The following is a 25335-nucleotide window of genomic DNA, read 5'->3' as shown; positions in this document are numbered from 1 at the left end:
AATAGCTGCTCATCCCCAAAACGGCCTATTATCGTCTCAATTCTCAATTTCCTTCATTATTTTCAAAACATATAAAAAAGAACTGAGGTGTTCCCTAATTTACATTATTAAAATTAACAATAATTAAATCAACTACGTCTTTGATAAAGATTAAAACTGGAAAAAAGTCAATTCATTAATTGAAAAAAAATATAAATATTTAATTTCTGTGAATTTGGCATGCCATATCTTTTATCAGTTACGTCTCTGCTTGAAGTAAATTTTAAAATTGCTCTTGAGGTAGAGATTTCATTTAAGAACCCTCTCTACACTGCCCGCTAAAGAGTTCTGATTCTATGGTATTTTTCTGCATTTAGAGTGATCTGCCCTTAGATCTAAATTCTAAAAAAAAAAAAAGAAAGAAATTTACAGTATGTTACTCAATTTGTAATTAATTCAAGTATTCTTAACATTTTAAAAGGCCAAAATAAATAAATTGAACATGTTATTTACATGTATTGTCTCTATGGAAGTAAACAGCAGTGATTTCTACTCACTGATACTGTGTTGTGTTTGAACATTTTTCCTGGGGGTAAATGCCACGTACCATATAGTGAAAATTAAATAGATAAGCTCAATATTAACATCTTTATACAATATATTTTTCTCAATGTCCAAAAAACAGTTTGCACTGGTGTAGAGAGGGTCCTTAAGTGTAATACATGTATTCCCATTAAATACATGGCAAGAACATATATATAAACTCAGATACTTTTTTTTGGGGGGGGGGGGGATCTAAATATTAACAATTTTAAAACTTACTAGGGAATTTTGAAATTTTAGATTTCAAATTTCAATTTATAAAATTCTACAAAGTATATCTTGTATCTACAGCATGGCCATAGGAACCCGGAATTTTGTCGATACGTAATATCATTTTGCTTTTCAAGGAATTTTTGCTTGATAGTGCCCCCCCCCCCCTGAAAGCATTTGGTTGCCCCCGCCCCCAACTGAAATTGCTTCCTATGGCTCTGTAAAATAAAAACATTTCAAAACTTTACATTTTAGAAAGAACTGCGAACGATAGTATTGTTCTCCCACCTACCTCCAAGTCAATTTTCAAAAGTTAACATATTTGAATAGTTTTTCATATTAATATATATATTTATATGAATTTTCATAAAACATTACTTATTTGGGAAAACAAAAAGAGATAACGCTATAATTTTGGTAAAACTTGTGTTTTTCACTATAGAAATCAAAGGAAAACGGATAATATTTTTAAAACATCTCCCCCCCACCCTGTGAAACATAAATTTCTTTTTATAGGTAATATGGATTGTTAATTTACAGAGTCATACCAAAGCTTTTTTGTTTCGGGGGGGGGGGAGGGGGGGGCTGAAGTATATGTTTACAGACAAAAAACGACAAAATGCTAATTTTTTCACAATTTCGAAGAGGTTTACAACTTAAACGTTGTATTTAATCAATTACATATGTGTAATTTTATATGTGTAAAACATAAGAAAAGATTTAAAGAATATTTATCCATACCCAAGAATATTTTAAAATATGATGATGCTTTCAATGGAAAACATTGTCTACCCCCATCCCCCCTTATAAAAAGAGCTGGAATTAAGAGTAATTAACTATTTAACACTGGTATAAAAAATATTAATCAATTATCATTGAACTCTTCTTTGCATTCAACAAAGATTTTATCGCCAAATTGCTATTAGTATTGAATTAAATGGGTGTAAAATGTAGGCGGGAATCTAGAGTTAGCGTGCGTAATTCTTTGATTACACGGACCTCTCTACCATGCACACTGAGGTGAAGCACAGGTGCTTGAGGATAGATCGCCCCCCTCCCCCAATCCGATGTCCTCAAGCAGGCCAGTATAACCTGTGACAGGCTGGTGGAGTATAGATCGCGGACACGGAAGGGGGGTGCAGGAGGGGCGCCCCCGCTTTTTTCCGAGTATAGTATTTTACTGTAGTAAATTTTCATTTAGATGCTGAACCCTCCGCCCCCCCCCCCCCCATCTTTGTTACTGAAAGTTGAGAACTGGCAAATTTTGATTTTTTTGGGGGGGGGGGGGGGCAGTTATAATTTTTTTTGCTTATCATATTATATTGGGAAGTTGCCTCCCACCGCTCTCCCCTTTTGGACAGTTTTTTTTTTTTGTTTGTAAATTTTTTTGGGGACGTTGCCCCCTACTTTTGAAACTGTTGCAACGGGCCTGTGTGAGGTGAAGACGAAACCATCTTTTCTGGGCTCACTTATACTATGTAACTCCTATTTTATATGACCGATTTTAAGAAATCAATATTTCAAGGACGTCCATATAAAGAAGGCAACGGAAAATTCAACATTCTTCAAACTCTGCAAAGAAGCATAATGTATGTGGGCTTTCACAATTGTTGTTAGTCTCTCCTGAAGGGTTTGGTTGTCACTTAAACGTGCCCAGGCTCTTGTGCCTGTAAATGAGCCTTGATCTTAATTTGATCGAAGTCTACATGTCACACGCAAGGAGTATAATACTGAAACAGTCTGCTTATTATTCTAGAACCCTTGAGTGGAATGGATTCAAACTCAAAAACTCTAGTATATTGTTACCCATGATCACTTAACCTGTTAATGATATGTCCCAATCTTGACACAAAAGAGAAGGGCAACTAGACAAAAAAGATTTTTGAAGATTTTTCGTACACTTATAAATTTTTTCCCCTATACTTGTACACATTGAAATGTTGTAATCATGCAGTAAGTCTCAAGCCAATTACTTTTAATTGTTATATTTACATGACTTCAGTTACCCCCCCCCCCTTTCCAAAAATAACCTAATAATTTTTTTAAATAATAAAAAAGACGGACTAATTTAACAATAATATGGACCGATGGACAGAATACAGACAGCAGGCAAATCAATAACTCAACATCGAATTTATAACCTATGGTGTCCCGACAGGGCCATTTGCAAAAGTGTAACAGCGCGTTAGTAACAAAAGCTATGGTGCGTTGTCACTTTCCGCTAGCGCGTTATCACTTGCAAAAGAGCAACAATACGATAGTAATAACATGCTAGCGCAAAGTTACCACGCGCTAGCGCCTTGTTAACAACACGCCGGGTCGTTGTTACTAACACATTGTTGCACTTTTGCAAGTAACAACGCGCTAGCATAAAGTGACAAAGCACGCACGTCACGCACGCCATCACGCTAACCCAACTTCTCACAACACGCCGTTGCGCTGACACACAACATGCCGTCACGCTAACGCAACTTTAAACAACACGCCATCGTGCTAACACACAACACGCCGTCAAGCTAACACAACTTTACACAATGTATTGGTGTTAGTGCGACGGCGTGTTGCGTAAAGTAGCGTTAGCGTGACGGCATGTTGTGTGTTAGCGCAATGGTGTACTCATTTTATTACCCCCCCTTTTTTTATGAGGCCCTTAAAGGCCACAATGCTCACTAATCATGGCTTTGCTGTTCTTGAAAAGAAGATTTTTCAGCTATATATATATATTCCTCTGTAAAAATTTTAATCCCCCATTGTGGCCCAAACCTGCCCCAGGATGCTTCCATATCAATAAGACTAATCATGGTTTTGCTGTTCTTGAAAAGAAGAATTTAAAAGATTTTTTCTTTTATATTCCTATGTAAAATTTTGATTCCCCGTTGTGGTACATCCTGCAACTGGGGGTCATGATTTGAACAAATTTGAATCTACACTACCTAAGGATGCTTCCAAATCAATAAAAATACAATAAAAATCATGGCTTTGCTGTTCTTGAGAATATTCTAAAAAAAATTTCCCTATATCAGTATGTAAACTATGTAAACTTTTGATCCTCAACCAAGGGCCATGATTTGAATCTACACTACATAATGAATGTTTCACATAAGTTTCAACTTTTTTAGCCCAATGTTTCTTGAGAAGAAGATTTTGAAAGATGCCACCAAACTTTCACTAATTCTTAATCATCCCCCATGAAAGATGGCATGACCCTTTATTTGAATAAAATTGAACCTCCTTTACCCAAGGATGCTTTGTGGCAAGTTTGGACGGAATTGGCCTGGTGGTTCTGGAGAAGAAATCGAAAATGTGAAAAGTTTACTGACAGATGACAGGCAAAATGTGATTAGAAAAAATCTCACTTGAACTTTCAGCTCAGGTGAGCTAAAAGAAAAATTATTAATAATACGAGACATTAAAACAAAATAAGCTTTATTTCTGTTTTACAATAAAATTGTAACAGAATTGGGATGTTTTCAATGCTTAATGTCACAATTCAAGTCTAAACATGAAACACACAGTTAAATGAAAATAGACAGAGCTCAGTATATTTAGATAACTTAACAACACATTTAGTCTTCATGGCAATGGAAATTTCCAGCTTAGCCATACAAATTTACACAAATTTTGTGAAGTTGTCAAGTTCTTTAAAGAAAATAACCATTAATTAAAATTGAAAATTTTTCTTGATACAAACAAGGAATAACATATTTCATTAGCATCAGCATTTCATTTGCTATCTTTTAAAACAATAAAATATATGAATAATTTTTGTTATAAAACCAATTTTTGCATTATTCTGTGGCTCAAATAAACATTATGACTTGGACAAACAACAATAATAACACTGACATATACAAGTAGTTTGTCATAAAAGTTCAGTAACAATGACTTGGAAAGTGATGAGGATATATTTTTTTTTTCAAATCACAGTTCAACATTATTTTTCCTGCATTTTAATCTGTCCAGCATCTGAAAGAAGACAATATGAACAAATAATGTAAAAAAAGGTACAAACAAGTAACATATTAATGCGCGTTACTAACTTTGTTTGCACACACTGTTACAGTTATGTGACTACATCTTTCAAATAATAATTCAATGCTTAAATAAAGGACACAGAAATCATTAATTAAATTTGAATACAAACTGAACTGATATAAAAACTATGTAAACAGTAATCATTACCTTCACTGTAGACCACACATCAGTAAAAACAAACAGTGTGGAGGATGGGCCTGCCAGCTCGCGGCTCAAAGTCTTGTAAAATCTCATCTATATCATTGTCTAGATCTTCTGATTCAAACAGCTATAAAACATTAACCTTAATCAGAAAAATTTGAACACAAGTAAAGAATGAAGCATGTTTTTGTCGACAAATGTTATAGAGCAACAAAAAACAATGTAGCGTATCAATTTTTTTTACATTTAAAGTACCCAAGTCTCTGAGAAGTTTAAGATGTGTTTACCATGGTAACCAGACCTCCACTCAGAAATAAGCTATCTCAACATGGTAACCAGACCTTCACTCAGAAATAAGCTATCTCACTATGGTAACCAGACCTCCACTCAGAAATAAGCTATCTCACCATGGTAACCAAACCTTCACTCAGAAATAAGTTATCTCACTATGGTAACCAGACCTTCACTCAGAAATAAGCTATCTCACCATGGTAATCAAACCTCCACTCAGAAATAAGCTATCTCACCATGGTAACCAGACCTCCACTCAGAAATAAGCTATCTCACTATGGTAACCAGACCTCCACTCAGAAATAAGCTATCTCACCATGGTAACCAAACCTTCACTCAGAAATAAGCTATCTTACTATGGTAACCAGACCTCCACTCAGAAATAAGCTATCTCACCATGGTAACCAGACCTTCACTCGGAAATAAGCTATTTTACTATGGTAACCAGACCTTCACTCAGAAATAAGCTATCTCACCATGGTAACCAAACCTCCACTCAGAAATAAGCTATCTCACCATGGTAACCAGACCTCCACTCAGAAATAAGCTATCTCACCATGGTAACCAGACCTCCACTCAGAAATAAGCTATCTCACCATGGTAACCAGACCTCCACTCAGAAATAAGCTATTTTACCATGGTAACCAGACCTCCACTCAGAAATAAGCTATCTCACCATGGTAACCAGACCTTCACTCAGAAATAAGCTATCTCACCATGGTAACCAGACCTCCACTCAGAAATAAGCTATCTCACCATGGTAACCAGACCTCCACTCAGAAATAAGCTATCTCACTATGGTAACCAAACCTCCACTCAGAAATAAGCTATCTCACTATGGTAACCAGACCTCCACTCAGAAATAAGCTATCTCACCATGGTAATCAAACCTCCACTCAGAAATAAGCTATCTCACCATGGTAACCAGACCTCCACTCAGAAATAAGCTATCTCACTATGGTAACCAGACCTCCACTCAGAAATAAGCTATCTCACTATGGTAACCAGACCTCCACTCAGAAATAAGCTATCTCACCATGGTAATCAAACCTCCACTCAGAAATAAGCTATCTCACCATGGTAACCAGACCTCCACTCAGAAATAAGCTATCTCACCATGGTAACCAGACCTCCACTCAGAAATAAGCTATCTCACCATGATAAACACCTCCACTCAGAAATAAGTTATCTCACCATGGTAACCAGATTCCAATTAGAAATAAGCTATTTCACCATGGTAACCAGATTCCAATCAGAATTAAGCTTTCTCACCATAGTAACCAGATTCCAATCAGAAATAAGTTATCTCACTATGGTAACCAGACCTCCACTCAGAAATAAGCTATCTCACTATGGTAACCTGACCTCCACTCAGAAATAAGTTATCTCACCATGGTAACCAGACCTTCACTCAGAAATAAGTTATCTCACTATGGTAACCAGACCTTCACTCAGAAATAAGTTATCTCACCATGGTAACCAGACCTCCACTCAGAAATAAGCTATCTCACTATGGTAACCAGACCTTCACTCAGAAATAAGTTATCTCACTATGGTAACCAGACCTCCACTCAGAAATAAGCTATCTCACTATGGTAACCAGACCTCCATTCAGAAATAAGCTATCTCACCATGGTAACCAGATTCCAATCAGAAATAAGCTATCTCACCATGGTAACCAGACCTTCATTCAGAAATAAGTTATCTCACCATGGTAACCAGACCTCCACTCAGAAATAAGCTATCTCACCTTGGTAACCAGACCTCCACTCAGAAATAAGCTATCTCACCATGGTAACCAGATTCCAATCAGAAATAAGCTATCTCACCATGGTAACCAGATCTCCAATCAGAAATAAATGCTCTTACTATGTAACCAGGGCTGCATTCAAGATTGTAGAAGCTAAACTAACTGCTACATTTAAGATATCAAGCTCTGTTAATGGCTGCTAACCTAGCAGTAGTTAATTTTTTAGAGCAAATTGCTGAAGAAGAAAACTTCACTTATAAAAATATGTCATCTGATGTGAAGCAGTAGCCAAAGTGGCCATCTTTGATTTAGTATCTAGCATTAAATCTTTTAGCTAGTTTTCCCAACAAGGGATTTAGCTAGCATATCATTTAAGATCACAGCTCAATCTAATTAAAATTAAATCTTCCATCTGCTCCCTGTTTTTTTTATATGTCACGAGGCGTATAAAAAAATGGGGAGTGGATGGAAGATCTAATTTCAATCAGATTGGATCATAGCTCTATGTAGAGCTAATTTGCTACTAGGATCATGAATGCACTCTTATAAGAATTAAGTTGTTTGACCATGGTAACCAGATCTTCAAAGAAAAATAAGCTCTCTTACCACGGTAACCAGATTTCCAATCAGATATAAAATCCCTTACCATGGTAACCAGATCTTCAAAGAAAAATAAGCTCTCTTACCACGGTAACCAGATTTCCAATCAGATATAAACTCCCTTACCATGGTAACCAGATCTCCAAAGAAAAATAAGCGCTCTTACCATGGTAACCAGATCTCTAATCAGATATAACTCTCTTACTATAGTTACCAGATCTTAAATCAGAAATAAACTTTCCTATCATCATTACAAGATCTTAAATAAGAAATGAATTCCTACCATGGTTACCATATCTCCAATCAAAAAGAAACGGTTAGCCATGGTAACCAAATCTCCAATCAGAAATAGCTTCTCTTAACCTGGTAACCAGATCTCCAGGAGTAATCTAATACCATAAGAACAAGACTTCCAATCAGAAATAAACTTCCTTACCATGGTAACCAATCTCTAATCAGATATAAACTTTCTTACTATGGTTACCAGAGCTTAAATCAGAAATAAACTCCTTTATCATTCTTAAATAAGAAACAAGATCTTACCATGGTTCCAGATATCAAATCAAAAAGAAACTCTTTGCCATGGCAACAAGATCTCCAATCAGAAATAAGTTCTCTTACCATGGTAACTAGATCTTCAATCACAAATAAACTCCCTTACCATGGTAACCAGATCTCCAATCAGATATAAACTCGTTCTCTTGCCATGGTAACCAGATCTCCAATCAGATATAAGCTCTCTTACCATGGTAACCAGATCTCCACTCAGATATAAGCTCTCTTACCATGGTAACCAGATCTCCAATCAGAAAGGCTCCTATTGTAGCTTCCTCGTGATTGTCCTGAATGTCAATGTTTATGATGTGAGCTGGCTGCATGTCTTCTTTTTCTCTCGTTTCAAAGTCTAAGTATGAAATAGAAGATTAATATATTTCAACAAATCTACCTGGACTAAACTGTGTTTGACCCTGTTGTAAGCTAAATGTCTCTAAAACTATTAAGCCTAAATATACTAAATCTTCCTCAAGAATACAAGAGGTCCATAGGCCACAGATGCTCATCTGATTTGCATTTTTTTTCCAGCTAGATGAATGCATACAAATGAAATCCCTTTTTGTGTTCCTAAAGGGGGAGTTTCGATAAGGCTGTTTTTCGGCCCCTCAAGAAATATAATGAAATTGTGATATGTTGTAGATAAAAGTGTTATCTTCCTAAAAATATGAAAAAAATTTATACTGCACATTTCTTGGTCAAGTGATAATTAAAAATTTAAGTATACCCTCTTCCCTATATTTTTGGAGGGGTCATATTTAAAGGGAGTAATGGAGTTTATTTAACGTCAAAATCATAAATGAAATATTACAAATGTGAATAAAGGCATCAAATAACCAATTTCAATATTTTTCTTTACAGAAAATTAATGATATTTATTTTATTTGAATGCGTTTTAATTGTAACTTTTCTTTCAAAGAGGATGAATGTAACATATAAAACGTATATGAATAATAAAGACAGGAATTTTCAAAAAAATGAATTAATCGACAGTTTATACTTAGACTTAATAATCAATAAATAACATTTTCCCGTACGTAGAAAAGCAAATTTAAAGATATATAGACAAGAGATAGATAAACGTAAACTGCCATTGACAGGTGTTTGACACTGTTTGCAACACATCTTTATCAACTAAAGTCATTGTGCTAATTATAGTATTAATAAAATGTACCGTAATATCATTAAATTGAATTTTAAAAAAAATCTTGAAATTAACAGATTTCGGAATTCGGTACGATTAAAAATGCAGATATTTATATTTTAAAAGTATATTTAAAAGAATCATACTGCAATGTACATTGTATTTAATAATACAAAGCGTATTACTACCAGTCAAAATATTTTATCAAGATAGTAATTATTAGACCCATACCGATGAAGCCGGAGGGGTCAATAGGTTTCCTCATAGTCTGTCCGTTGTCCGTCCGTCCCTCTGTCTATCTGTCAGTCTGTTCCACTTGGTTTTTCGCACTTTTCTCTAAACGCTTGCAGATATTGAGCTGGCTTTGGTATTTATAGTGTATCCTGATGAGAAACAGAGTTTGATATTCAAGTTTGAATTTCGTTAAATTCTGCTTTATTGATTTTTGACGGAATATTTCAAATTTCAAAAAAAGGGGGGGGGGGTTTTCGGTGTTTTTTGTTTTGTTTTGTTTTTTCTAAAAAATAAAAATCGCATATATTGAGCTGATTTTTGTTTTGGTGTATGAGTTATATATCAAGTTGGCATTTTCTTCCGCTTCAATGATTTTTCAAATAGGGCATTTTCAATTTTTAATGGAAACCAGGTTATACTTGGTGTGCTGATAGTGGACTATTATTGCTAATGCAGTGCTTACAGAATGCGTGAATAAATAGCCAAATGATAAAAAAAAACTAAAATACATTGAGTGCATGTCTTCTATTCATTCTTAAACTTAAAAATATTTACGCACATAAAGAGGTACATTATGTTTTCAGCAAAAATGAGACAATTCAGACAAGCGAGGACCTACATGTAATTCCTCGTGCTTCCCAACTTCCTTTAGATGCTTATGTTGTTTCACCAACTTTAGTCACTATTTGATTTGCTAGACCATAGCCGCAATTTAAAATACATTTGTAAATACCAAATGTATGTGTAAAATCATATCCTGCAGAAACGTACAAATCAACATCCAGTCTTAAAAGTAATCTACATTCCCTATATGTAGACCACACGGAAATATATGTGAACCTTCTCTAGCAGATTGAAGCGAGGAGAGTTTCTATTCAAAGGAATGGCTATAACCATATCCTTGATAAAGAACGTTAATGAATGGACAGATTCTTAAACTTCTCTTTAGTTCAGTCAGTCATTCTGAAAATGTAAGATTCGGCATCTGTAAAAGTTCTGGTAATGTGTAACTCTAAATGCATCATCGGTGCATATTTCTTCAAGATAAGGATTATAGTTACATGAAAATAAGACATGCTCCAAAATATATACCCTGAGCATTCATCAAGAAAATGTAAGTCAGATCTAGAATCTAAAGCAAGTCTGACAGTGTGCATCCGAAGATGCATCATGAAGCACGTCTTCTCAACAAGTGCTTATAGCTGCACTGCTCCATAAACATTAATCTGCATGCTTTAAAAACATTAACCTGGACGTTCTTTAACTGAAAATGCAGCATCTGAAACCCGACAGATGACAAGAAAACACACTAGATCAGGCGACTCTGATGATATGAAAAAAATGATTAAAAACTTTTAATAACCTGGAACGCCTATAACGATGGTATTACAAAAGCTCCCCGACTTCGTGTAGGTGAGCTAAATATGTGACGTTAACGTTATACGCGGGCGACGAAATAAGTATGGACATAACTCTGGGATACGATTATGTTTTCTAATGTTTATATTTTCGAGAGTTCTCTTTGGTTTAGAAAAAAATATGCTACTTTTGGCTTTGTATTTTTACACGGCGTAAGATCAAGTAACCAGGAGCTTCTAATTTTAGATATGCAAATTTTAGACAATTTTCAGTTTTTGCATATGAAGTGCACACGCGACACTCATCATATTTTAAGATATTAGTGTGCAGAGTATATCCAATTACTGAACAAAACTAGGTGAGTGTCCCTCATGCACTTCATTTTCTAACCATCGATTAATATATGCCACCCTCTTATATTTTCCCATTAGCCTAATGTTAAAGCATTTGAGGGTACATCTAAGAATGTCCCAACTACGGCGTGAATTCATCTCATATAAACTCTTGAAATGTAAATAACAAAAATTAACATATATATCTTGAATTCTAAACCAATTTTGAAAAAATAAAACGAAATTTATTTTTATGAAAATAAGTGGGCCGATAAGCGGCCTTATCGAAACTCCCCCTTTAAACCATATTTTCTATATTCTAAATGCTATTAACTGTCACCTAATTTCAAGTTGACTAACTGTAGCTTTGTACTGGCTTTGTCCTACTCTTCTAATGTAAACCTCTGTTCTTTAACCCTGAGACTCTGCCCCAGAAGTACTTGTAAACTTGTAAAGTAATACGAGAAATTTTAAAAAACATATTTGTTCCTGTAAAAGAAATCTGTACCTGAATAGTAGTCTCACTTTGACTGCCAAGACCTTGATAAATTAAACACTGGTACATACAGCATAAGAATGCTTCTAAGCATGTTTGTATACTTACAGCTTTGTCATTCTGTAGTAGATTTGTTTATAAATTCGTGAATAAAGCTTAAACTTCAAAGACAGACCGATCTAAGCCTCAGAAGCCATTCGTATCTAATGTACATAAGGATACATGCTTATCAATACAAACTCTTTTGAAGTTTTTAAAATAAAGATTTCCCTACATGTATCTATATTACTGATTTTCAAAACGTTGATACCCTACAGGAGTACCAGACCAGATTAACCTCTGACAGAGAGTTATTATTTGACAAAACATGTATCTACTTTATCTTGGGATGCTTGTCTTTATCTGCAAAAAAAAACCTCATTTGGATCCTGCCATTTCTGAGGGTTTTTAAAATTAAAATTATTCAGTGCCAAGTTTGATGCAGTTTGATTGTTTACTGCCCAGAGATTATGGAGAAAAAAAAGAAAATGTGCAATTTTAAAAGGATAACGACAACAAAGGAAACATTTTGATCAGAAAAATTCACTTGTGTCTTTGGTTCAGGTAAGCTAAAAAAGCCTCAGACTCTTAAAAACTAAAAACAATAAAACAAAAAAATATACATATATTTACCTTTATTTTAAAAAAGATACTCAATTTGATTGAAAGTAATATAACTATAATCTCAGCAAAGCTCAAATGTGAGTTGAGGAATGTAAAATAAGATGAGCTGTAGAAACTCTGATTCAACAAAAATAAGTTTCTGACCTTCTATAACTTGATCATACACTCTTTCTTCACATGTGATGATGACATTGAATTTCTCCTTGCAGGCCTGAAATCTCTCTGGCATTGGTTTAATTCTTCTGTTTCTGTCCAGCATATGAAGAATTCCATTCTGTGTATATCTGTGTTGTTCAGGAGTTATCACACAAGATATGTCATGATGATTGCAAAATGTGTAATTAACTTCATCTTTTGTATTTTTCTGATTACAAAACCAATACGAAATTGAAAGAGGCAAATTTCAGTTAATTCAAAACTTTGTTATCATTAACAACCATGAAGTCTATGAGAGCTTGTTTGATGGTTATATCAGTATGGAATCAATAACTTGACATTGTCATTAAAAAAAAAGAAAAACAAAACAGAAACAAATTTAGATCAATATATTTCCAAACATTTTGGGAGGAACATAATTACTGAAAAGTAATTTAATATTTTTGAGTTGTTTTGATGAGGAGGATACAATTCTGGGTCCTTTCTCATTAAGTCTCTGTACATTTCATCGTAGGTCGTGTTGAAATCATAAATATTGGGCTTGTCCAAAGTGGCTCCTGGTAACTTCACTTGACTACCAGTTCCAAGAGATCGGACATTGTATCCCCGCTTACTATGGAGATAGAGACATGTTGATACAATTTATTCTTTGAAGACAATAACAAATAGAGATATCCTAACTGGGCTTATAACCCAAATTCTTATTGGTTCATTCAAAATAAAATATCAGCTTGTTTGCAATACTTACTGGAGAAAAAGAAACGGAAAATCTTTCCCTATATCTCTCACTACATGTACATTGTAAAGACAAAAACAAAATATCTCTGTAAAATGAAGCAAGTGGAGCAGGACATCGAGCCAGAATATCCCAAGATAAATTATATGTGAAAAAAATTCTGATGGGAAGAATTTCAGATCAAATAAAATCATTTCTATCTCTACTTTGTTCAAATCATAGAAAATGTTTGGTTGTAACTTGTAAGAATATACACATTCATTTTTCTTCACCAATTAAGTCCAATGAGATATCTTTTATGACCTCCTGGTACCTTAAAAAGCTATGTGCCTCCATGCTTCTATTCTGATTACTGGAGCAGACGACTGCAACAGAGAGGGCTGAACCTCCATCCGTCATGACGTCTACAATAGACAAGACAGACAATGGTTACTCAATCAGTCATGATGTCTACAATAAATTATAGAAAAGACAGACAATGGTTAAACTTGGTCATGATATCTACATTAGACAAGACAGACAATGGTTAAACTCAGACATGATGTCTATATAGACAAGACAGACAATGATTAAACTCAATCAGTCATGACATCTTTATAGACAAGACAGACAATGGTTAAACTCAGTCATGATGTCTACATTAGACAAGACAAACAATGATTAAACTCAGTCATGATGTCTACAATAGACAAGACAGAAATGAATCAACAGACAATGGTTATTTCAATCAGTCATGATGTCTACAAGACAGAAATGAATCAACAGACAATGGTTATTTCAATCAGTCATGATGTCTACAATAGACAAGAAAGAAATGAATCAACAGACAAGTTAACCTCAATCAGTCATGATGTCTACAATACACAAGAGAGAAATGAATCAAAAGACAATGGTTATTTCAATCAGTCCTGACATCTACAAGACAGAAATGAATCCTTACTGTACAGACAACAAACAATAAAATCGCTAAATCCTAATTAATACTAAGAGTGCAACAATTAACCGTTTGACGGTATATCGCAGTATATTTTTTCACCGTTCAATTCACGATACGCTAAACTGATATCACGGTTCGGTTCAATCGGTCCAGAATTATCTGAATTGTCCGTTTTGTTTCCTTGTTTACAATTTCAAAATGGCTTCTGCGCAAAACATCAGGTCTACGATAATGCAGTAACGGCAATTAAACTCATCTACAGCATCTTTCAGATCTCAGATTTAACAGGGTGAAGGACTTTATCTCATTCCTAATGTGATTAAAAGTTATAGATGTTAAGACAAGTGATAAACCCTTTAGATCTAAACGTATTCTATGGTAATACACGGTATCTCATCACGTGTGTATATCCAACTTGTGGACTAGAATGTGATAACACAAGAAATATGACAACTGGTTTTCTACGTAAATAAAAGGAATAAAAGAATGAATGTCTTTCTTTTTCATTCCAATTTAAAAGGAAGTTTATGAGGAAAGGCCCCCTTCTATAAATAAGTCATATCAGGCTACCGTAGTTCCATGTAAATGTTCTTCATTGGTTTAGAATATTGTTAAAACTCAAAAATCTACCTATCAATCCAAATAAAGTTAACAAATTGACATTTTAATTATCAAAAAATATGAACATTTGATATAACCCTGTCGAGTTTTAAAAAATATGATGACAAACTTGAAAGACTTCTTTACATCGTCATGTCTCATGATACGTATCATATCATGAACTGAATACCGTGATACGTATCGTATCGTGAGGTTGGTGTATCGTTGCACCCCTAAATTTAATACACTGTACTATAAATTTCAATCGGTCAAGTACCAATAGAATTCAATCAACAAAGAAAACATTTAAATATTAGACACATGACCAAATATTCGAATGCTAAATTTTCTTTCAAATATTCGCCATTTACTATTCATTCATGAATATTCAAACAACCATTTCAGCTCTGATCTAATATGCCTTTCATTACAAAATTGCAAAAGGCCTATTTAGACTCAGTAAGGGAAATGCAACTTACAAACACGTCATCAGGGCTCGGCATTAACTTTTTTCCCTACTTGTCCTATCGGACAAGTGACCAAGACACTTACTTGTACGAACTTCAACTTCACTTGTCCGAAAATTGTTCAATAAAGATACAATACTGTCAACTTGAAAACTAAAATAAAGTCCATTACATGTGATTGATTTGTGATATTATTGATAAATACAACAAACACATAAAAACAAACTTTTATCTAGACTTTCAATCCTGACAACAACATATATGTTCACAATCATCAAACAGAATCTAAACTTTGTAACTCGACGTAACTTTCATGCCTTTGCAGTAGTATGACAAGGAGCACACGGCGGGTGTGACCGGTCGGCAGGGGATGCTCACTCCTCCATGGCACCTGATCCCACCTCTGATGTTTGGAGGTCCGTGTTTGCTCTGCTCCTATTTTGTATTGTATAATGGACTTTTGAGCTTGAATACTGTTCGTTATCTCCATATATTTCATGCAATTAGTGAACTTCGATCCCAATCAAGTGTGAACTCAATTACATAGCGATCCATATCGGGATCGAAGTTCGATTTTTTATGTACTGCTTTCCGTCTTTACTGATGAACTTTCATTTTATTATTTGAAGACTTCTTTACATTAAAATGCACTTGTCCAATCGGACAAGTGCCCAGCAATATTCACTTGTCCGTAATTTTTTTTCACTGGTACCGGACAAGCGTTAATGTCGAGCCCTGGTCATGTGACATCAAATTCCAGACTGTCTCATGTGGTTTTAAGAGGAAGATCAAAGTTTAAAGTGTAAGCTACGTAAAGGGTTTTTTTTATGGTATACAACTACGCTTGCCTCAACGATGGGACCACAACACATATTACTATGGGTTATAAAAATTATCACAGAAACAAGTATCTGTGACCCCAACCCTAAACAAGAAAATGGCAATCACAATTACGCAAAGTATATTTGATTTTTTTTTTTTACCCTCTCCATGTCAGATCTTTTAATCCTAAAAACTGGGAATAGTTTAAATTTTTTGAATTTGAAATATTTTAGATAGAACGTTCTATCGTTAAAATGATATTGTCCCACAGACCAGGTTTAACGATAGAATTCGTTCTGTGTATTGGCAATGTTGCAAAATAAACACGGGCGATAACTCGTGCTCTGTGCAAAATAAACACGAGCGATAACTCGTGCTCTGTGCATTTTCTATGAACAATCCAGAGAGTTCCGAATGTCAACATGGCGTTAAATTTGAAGCGAGGAAAAAACGTTGAGAAAATGAGTTGAATTTTATATGGATTATTTTTTAGGTTAAAAGACACATAACATCTCAATAAGGTTTGTTATGATTAATTTGGTAGTTATTTTCAGTGCAACTCCTTTTGTATTATTCAAAATCATTTCGGAGTGGATCCACTCCGATTTGCTACATTGCAAGTATATGGGACATATTCTAACAGTAGACAGACACCTCGGCCCAACGACACCTCAGCCCATCACGCTTGACACCTCGGCCCTGGCAGGTCGGCCCAAAATTATTGACACCTCGGTCCATACTAAAGACACCTCGGCCCAAGCAATTTTTTTTTAGAATTATTATCTGTATTCACTATGGTAATATAAATGTATGTATGTTTATAATGACAATATGTATACGATAAACAGGGGCATATAATTTAAGAATTTTTGAACGAACGACAGCATATTTCCCTAAACCAACCAAGGAAGATATGTGGTTTATACCCAACAATTGGATTAATTTAGCCTGCTCGTAATTAACTCCTCATTGTCACCACCCCATATGACACACGCTTGAGACTTCAAAGGATGCGCTGCGTCTTCTTGTTTGTTTAACGATTAGCACTATGTGACAGACAATCTTTTTTTTTAATTATTTTTTTATTCAATTATTTTCTTTTTTATTTCATGGATATATAGTAATATAATCCGTCGCATATAGTCCCTATAATAATAAAATACTTAAGAAAATATCAATAAAATATGTTTAAAATAATACATTTTTGTTTGTGCCGAGGTGTCTTTTACGTGAGCCGAGGTGTCTCAAATCTTGGGCCGACCCGTCGGGGCCGAGGTGTCAATGGGCCAAGACGTGGTAACGGGACGTTTCACCACTATTGACGGTTCGCGCCGAGACCATTCGCCCCTAAAGACCTTTCGCGCCGAGACGTTTCGCGCCGAATTTAATCTACAGTGTCTATAACGATATATTACGATGTTTTAAGATAAATATTTATACATAAGGTTAATATTGATTTCATTTAAAAAATGTTTTAAAGTTACTAAAAAAGTTTTCATGCTTAAATTGTTGAAAATAGGCTTATACCATAATTAAATGTATAATTATCCATGTGCAGATATAAATATATTTATTCAGCAATCATAATTCTCTGATTCAGTTTTGTAACTAAGGTGTTATAACTATAATTTGGAGACTCTCCATGTCAAGATAAAGAGGAGAATTAAAATTATGAGACGGGTGTCAAGTTCATTTTACCGTTGCTCTATAGGATGCACACTGACTCCAATTTTCTTTGTGATTTTGAGTAATGCTATATAAGTTAATAATTGCTCTTAACAATTGATAATTACCGCATAATTAATTAATTGATCTTCGGCGCGAACCGTGTGGGGGCGAAACGTCTCAGCGCGAATGGTCTTTTGGGGCGAACCGTCCCGCACTCGATGTCGTTAGGCCGAGGTGTCTGACATTCATTCTAACTGTGGTGAGGGCTAGTCCCGAGACACAGTTAGATTATTCTAACTAGAAATTTTTTTAAGATATGGTTTCAATCGGACGTATACGTTCCCATTCAGTTTTGAAAGTAATTAAGTTCCGAAATTACAAAAAATCCAAATGCTTACCTGCTTCTTTGACACAATTTATTTTTATGCGTTTCCGGTGTGACAAGATTTTGATAGCTCGCGCCTAAAATTGCACTGTTTGATTAATCCGTACATTGTTTGTCTTCATTGATATCTAGAGCTTTATACCTTTTTAATTGTTTAAAAACTACACATCTTATGTCTATTATTAATATCTAGCAGATACTAGGGCCTACTGTATGGAGTTTTACTTGTAATATGACGTCATTTTGCTGGTTTCTCAAGGTAGCCTACAATCGTCTTGATCATCAAGATGCTTCGTCTACTTCGCAGTATAATAAAGACAAGCATCTGAATAATCAAGACTATACCCAAACTATGCATGGGAACCAGTTTTATGTCCATCGGAGATTTGTTTACAAATGCATGGCGACGATGTCAAAAACATGTAAACAACATTAATGGCCGTACTAATTTTTTACGTCGGCACAATGATTTAAATCGTTAAAATGAATTTAAGGTTAGTAGTTTTTTACTTATGTTAAACGGGCGACAACAATGACTGAATTATTTGATAAATCATGACAAGAACATGTCGATGCAAGTTATAATATAAAGTTAAATCTCTAAATGTTGTTTTACTGTTAAATACATAGACAAATCAATTCTGAGATGTAATGATTTTAAGATGGATATAGGCTTAAAATGAACTGTTTTATTGAAGGAAATTTTACGACTGATAACAATTAAAGAGATGGCACAAGTTCCTCTTCTAGATGTAAATTTTGGCCTGGGTTCAACACAGAAATCCTATGGAGGTAAAAAGGTTCCACATGGCTTTCACTCATACACTGAGGAAGAGGAGTCACATATTAGTAACAGCATTCCTCTGAAATCATATGGAGGTAAAAAAGTTCCACATGGTTTCCACTCGTATACAGATGAAGAGGAACCACACATAAACTGTAACACCATCCCACAGAAATCTTACGGTGGAAAAAAGGCTCCGCATGGGTTCCACACATATACAGATGAAGAGGAAACATTACCTATAAGTAACAGCAATTCACAGAAATCCTATGGAGGGAAGAGAGCACCATCGGGATTAACTGCAGTAAATGTGGATGAAGATTCTAAATTAGCATGTGTTAAAAAATCAACTTTATCAAATATTATTGTTCTGAATAATGATGAAGAGTCAGCATCCTATAAATCCTATGGATTAAAGAAAATTATTCCAACAAATAGTCTAGTCAATCATGATGGGGAGGAAAAGCCTCAGATTGCCTCACAAGCAGGCAGGCGTGCAAATGTACCGTTAACAGAAATTAAAGAAGAAGGACAGGTAGATAATGACAAAGTGACATTTCCTCAGCAGGGGTCTAAGCGTGGGGCACCTGGACCTCTGGTCACGTCAAGTGATGAAGAGGAGAGTTTACCGCCATCCCCTCGTTCCAGTGTGAATAGTAGTTCATCTATCCAACATGCTTATGAGCATGATCATGACTATGAGCCTGCAGCCTCCCCCAGTGGGAGCAGCACGGCCAGTGGCCCTGTGTACATAAGGCCACCAGGATTCAAACATCATGCACAGGAAATCAAGAAAGTGAAAAAGAAGAAGACGACTGTGTTTGACTTTAAATCTGCCCTGAAGAAAAGAGCACCAACTCCTCCAAAAGTTCGACCCAAGAGAGGTATGTAAAGGATGAGTAAGAGTTTCTATCCTTCAATCTACTCTTTAATAATTGATATCTTTTTTTTTTTCTTCTTTGATAAATATTCATTCAGTAGTATTGTGACCAGTACACTGAGTACAGACTGTGTTCTGTACATTTTCAACCAGTTTTCAGATTTGTAATTTAAGTAAAACAGGCATTGTCAGATCATTTGATAGGCTGTATGCATCAAATTAAAAAGGCACAAATGATACAGCAGGATAAACTCTCATTGTTGATGAGTCCTTTTTATGTATAACAATGATTAAAACAATGATTAATTATTTTACCACAGAGTCTGTTCCGATGAGATTGAGAGCATTGCCACAGTCATTTTGGAAACAGCCCAACGTTCCCAACCCTGTGTCTCCTGCCCCTCTATTTCCCTCTTTACCTCCCCTTGGATCTAAAGACTCCAATGAAGATATCACAGGTGAGATATATAAACCATTTATATGAGGGCTGTCTGGAAATTACTGAGACATTTACTTTAACTCTATAGAAGGAAGAGATCAATTCATGAAAATCCAATATTTTATAGAGAATAAATAGAACAAATGTGCAATATTTCTAGTTAATAGCATCATTAGATAAGGCCTGATGAAATTGTTAATCTACATATGTCCATTGACCTGGAACAGTCCGCAGATGTCATTGCTACATCATTTTAACTCCACTTCAGCATAGAATGTAACTTTTCTCACATTGAAACGAACACAAAGCATAAAATTTCTTCTTTTTCTGCCATTAGTTAAATCAAGTTCTTTCTTTTCTTAAACACTTAGTTAATAATCTGTAATTTGTAGCTAGCCCCATGTCAAATGTCATGAAATGTCATTCACAGTTTAACTAGTATCATGCTGTACTGACTCGAAAAACTGCCGACTTTATTTTATTTAATCCATAATAATTGATGCTCTCCTTTGATTTTACTCTTGTAAGTCTGGTTGAATAATTTGTCTAAAAAAGTTTATACCATTGATAAACCAAAGCCCCAGAGATGTATCCTTTGCTTGTTTTAGCAGCTCCTCAGTGCTACACCAGATTTTATGTATGCCCACTGATTAGCCTCAAAATTCATTTTGCCATCATTATCAGATTTCTATACCGTGATATTATTTTTATGAAACGTATCTGTGTTTCGGATGAAAATTCTATCAAACTTCCACAAAATCAAATATTTATCTGATTTCGTAACTTAGCCCGGTAACCCTACTATTGACAACTGAATAAAATATCATTGAAAATAAGAAATGAAACATTTCTGAAGAATTTCTTGCTTTATTTATTGTTAGTTTTTGTTAAACCTGTATGCCAATTTTTACTGAAATATGTTCATTAGAATTTTAGAAAGATGACTCACTAATTTCCAAACAGGCCTCATAGACAATGTTAATTATAATGAATACATTCAATTTTCAGTAGAGTGAATTCATTGAAATTTGTTTTGAGAATTAAGTTTTAAACAAACTTCTTTGCTGCAGTTATGTACTCTTTCAATGTGTCAGTGATAAATGTTCATGTTTTCCTTGTCCTCCCACCATAAGCATGTGTTAAACTAAAAAAGGAAGCATGAGTGTCTCAGCTTTTATTTTTTTTTTCTAGTTCTTTGTGTCTAAGGAGGCTTTGCTAAGTTTCATTTGAAAAGAACCGAAAAGAAAATATAAATAGGTACAGACAGAGAGAGACAAAAAACATATTGATAACACACAAACACTTACAAGACAGAAAATCTAGTAATAAAACCAATAATTGCAGGGTACAATTATTTCTATGTTCTGGATTTAAAATCTTTGGATGACCTGTCTTTCCATAATTTAGCTGAAGGAAGTATGTGGTTTGATTTGAAATTAATTTTAATATCATGTTTTGAAATTGTACAATATCTTGTTTTTACAGATATGCGACCGATCACGCCCCCTGATGACAAGGAGCGACACAAAAAGCAGTCTAGACAACCGGAGCGTAAAGTCTACATCACAGGGGACACAGATTTACTCTTGAAACATTTGTTCGAAAGAGCAGCAGAAGACAAGAAAAATTCCTCACAAATTAAAAGGGGAAGGTAAAGAGACCCTCTTATAATTTTTACACAGCAAGTGGAACTGTGCAACTACTTTAATTAACTGAATTCACACACAATTTTTTTACCACAGTTGGTGATTTCCATGTAAGCCTTGTTTTGTTTGCATTTTTTTAGACCAAGAAAGATGGCTGTTCCAAGAGAGACTGGAACTAAAGCTCTAATTTCTGGTGATGATCCGTACCTAGTGGATGCAGTCACTCAGAAGTTGTTTCCCCAGTTATCTCTGGAATCGAGGCAGGGTCAGGTCGGGTCAACAACTCTCCAGTTAGTGACTCTGCGCGATGGAGACAAGTCTGTCACTCTACCCTCTCTTAGTATAGAACAAAATTATTCACAGATGCTCTCCGATCTCGCCATGAATATCTAATGTAGGAACTGATCTCTAGGATCTAAGATGAGTAGTAACCGACTTGCCATTCGGCCTGCTGAACTCCGAGGTCTGTACATTCCAACTGATCTCCAAGATCTAATGTACAAGCCAACTAATCTCCCAGATTTTATGTGCAGACCAACTGATCTTCACAATCATGAAGATTAATTTTTTTTTTTTGGTCTAAAATTAAAAAAAAAGTACTAGTATTTAAATTTTACAGGAGTCTACAAAAATATGTTATTGAAGTTTTGTTTAAATCAGGGATATGATTCTTTAAATATTGTTATGACAGAATTTATAAACATGTACTTAAAATTATTTAAGGTGTTCAGTGAATTCGGGTACATAACAAAATGGTGTATATTGTAAGTAAATGTTGACATGCATGCATGCAAAGTAGGTAAAATTGTATTACTTTCGATGTTTCGGATACAATTTTCCCAGAATTTTGCACAACAGTAACTCATTTGATGTTGTTTCAGAAGATCTATTTTAAATATAAAAAGTCCATAATTGTGTTTTCCCAATTATTGAATCTTCAAACACATATTTTGTTTGAATTTTGTGACTGATTTAATTGCATTATCTTTGTCAAACAGTTAAAATGGAAGCTCTTGTCACAAATAGCAAGTGTTTGTCTATTAATGATCAACAACATTTACATTAATTTACTCTGAATTTTATTGTTGTTATTAACTTATTATAATTGTGTGTTCAAGACTTTTGTAAATATTTTATACAATATTAACTTCATATAAAATTCCACATAGATTTAGCATGTTTAGCGCATGTATTTTCCTGGTGCAGATATTTAATTTTATTTGTACTCTGAGTTTACACACAGATATTTATTCACTTATTTTTCTAAAGTCAGATTAGTACATGTGTATTAATTTGAGTTTACACTATAGATTTAGAATCATTTGTGGGCCAGATTAGTATAATTTGAGTTGACACTTCAGATTTACAATCATTTGTGGGTCAGGTTGCTTTATTGATGTTTATTCATATAAAGAATTCATGTTCTCACATCACATTTTTTTTCACATTAGAGAGCACAACTTGAGCACATTGGGATTATTTCAGAGTTTACTTGACCAGTTGTGAATTTTAAATGATCCATTGGTTTTGTCATGATAAATTGTATAATTTCACAATAATACTTTTTATTGTGTATTATATATATATTTTTTTGTTTGATTGTTTATATTTGTGATATATAAGTCACATTTAAAGATACTGTCCACTTAATAAGGTGATAAGAACACACGTTCCCGTCCAAAAATTAATCTTCTTTATGTTGACTGTGATATTGTTATTGTTAAAATTGGTGACAATTAATCAATATTTTATGCATTTATTTTTTAATTACATGACATATATAATCAGTATGTGACTTAGAGTTTTAACTCTTGGTCGTACAGTTTTGCCAGCATTTTCTATGTTATTGAACATAGAAACTTTAATAGTATTTCCGTCCCACATCTTGCATTCCAACACTGTAAATCGAATTCTTATACATGACTTCTATTTCATTTTTTTTTTATAATTTGTTTTCTGTACATTATTTGTTGTTGACCTCTTTGTTTTTTATGTATACCTTGAATACATCAAATTTTATGCACAGAATGGATACTTCCAAAGGCCATGAATAGTGGTCTAGCTGGTTTATTTTCTTATAAATATTATAGTATCTTTATATGACTACATGTTCAGTAAGTAGAAAATGAATATATGATCATGGATTTTATTTTGGGAATGTCTTTTGTAAATGGAATTACGTTAATTTTATGATATTGGGATGATTTAAAGACATAAAACACACACAAAAAAAATTCCGACTGAAATGTTAAATAGGAATAGGGATGTTGCCAGTAATCATGGTGTTAATACATTGCTAATGGTTATTTATATTATTATTTATATGATATATGTAAATTGTTTCTGTTTTCTATTCTGATTTGTGTGCTTTATAGTTTTATTCAGATTTTATGACTTGTTTTATGAATTTTAGTGTGAGATTTGTTTTTGTCATTTTACAGTGCTGTCTTATGTGAAGTTGTACATGTTGAGTCATTAAAATTTCAAATTAGTAGTCTGGCTTCTCTTCCTGTACGAAATGTTCCACCTGGAAAACAGGTGTAATCAAGACGCAATTCTCAGTCAAATTCCAGGCGTTAAGGCAATATAAGCAGAAACCAAGAGGAGACTGGCCGGAAATTTGAGGCAAAATATGTAAATTAGCTCCTCCTGGAAACAGGATTCAGCCTGAATATAGATTCCGTCTCAACTGTCCAAAGTATTGCATAATCTCTCCTTGACCCACAAACTTATTTCAACCAAAATTATTGTTCAGTCTATTTTTATTTAAAATAATGCCTTTCAGTTAAGTTGCATAGACTTGCTGAAAACTGAAAAATTATTGTTACTAAAAAATAATTTCCTTTCATGCACTCAAAAACTAGATGCTACAATAAATTAAAGACTTAAAATAACTGTATTTTCTTTTTAATAATGAATGTTGTATAGTTTTATTTAGTTTGGCTTATCAGCTTCTTATTTATTACCAAAATCAGATTGAGTACATAATCATATATTAACTAATTCATGATTACTTATATATGTAGAGTGAATTCAATTAATTTATGATTGAAGTATTGCATGGCCTAAAGGTTATTACATCATAATTCAAATAATCATTTTACAAACACATTAAGGTTATAAAAAAATAAAATCACACTTATCTCTCATTTAGGTGACCCTATTAATTCAATTCATATCACTAAGCTACATGAAAACAAAATTATCTAACTTAAATGCTCCCCAGATCTAAAACTTCATCACTGCCCTATGCTGTTCCCTCCAAAAACCAACAAAATTCAAACTTAACCTGACTGCACAGAAAGTTTGACCATGCTATTAATTAACTTTTGTATTTAAACCAATCAAAAACTTTAAGTGTTGTTCCTTGATGACAAATAATTCAAGCGGAATTTCTATTTATAATTTCCAGGTATTTCCCCATGA

At 34.1% G+C, this 25335-nt stretch overlaps 2 protein-coding genes across 3 annotated transcripts; one reads left to right on the top strand and one right to left on the bottom strand.

Moving 5' to 3' along the window:
• Positions 1 to 4201: 4201 nt before the first annotated feature.
• LOC133204576 (RNA polymerase II subunit A C-terminal domain phosphatase SSU72-like) lies at positions 4202 to 18256 on the bottom strand. The gene is made up of 7 exons (XM_061340329.1): positions 18174 to 18256; positions 13595 to 13685; positions 13015 to 13158; positions 12534 to 12673; positions 8395 to 8513; positions 4975 to 5095; positions 4202 to 4758 (listed from the first exon to the last, which is right to left on the bottom strand). Exons 2-6 carry the CDS (start codon positions 13678 to 13680, stop codon positions 4994 to 4996), a joined length of 591 nt encoding a protein of 196 aa, XP_061196313.1. The 5' UTR covers positions 13681 to 13685; positions 18174 to 18256; the 3' UTR covers positions 4202 to 4758; positions 4975 to 4993.
• A 268-nt stretch (positions 18257 to 18524) lies between these two features.
• LOC133205681 (uncharacterized) lies at positions 18525 to 22826 on the top strand. 2 transcript variants are annotated; one of them, XM_061341533.1, is made up of 5 exons: positions 18525 to 18654; positions 18859 to 19828; positions 20145 to 20282; positions 21749 to 21914; positions 22050 to 22826. In XM_061341533.1, exons 2-5 carry the CDS (start codon positions 18889 to 18891, stop codon positions 22300 to 22302), a joined length of 1497 nt encoding a protein of 498 aa, XP_061197517.1. In that variant the 5' UTR covers positions 18525 to 18654; positions 18859 to 18888; the 3' UTR covers positions 22303 to 22826. The 2 variants fall into 2 exon arrangements, with proteins under 2 accessions (XP_061197517.1, XP_061197518.1); XM_061341534.1 differs by lacking the exon at positions 18525 to 18654 and having other exon boundaries at positions 18858 to 19828.
• Positions 22827 to 25335: the final 2509 nt, after the last annotated feature.

Source organism: Saccostrea echinata, unplaced genomic scaffold, assembly GCF_033153115.1.
Source record: "Saccostrea echinata isolate AGI-Se365-2 ecotype Australia unplaced genomic scaffold, CSIRO_AGI_Sech_v1 ptg000054l, whole genome shotgun sequence".
Classification (NCBI taxonomy): domain Eukaryota; kingdom Metazoa; phylum Mollusca; class Bivalvia; order Ostreida; family Ostreidae; genus Saccostrea; species Saccostrea echinata.
This window is presented reverse-complemented; position numbering and strand designations above follow the sequence as displayed.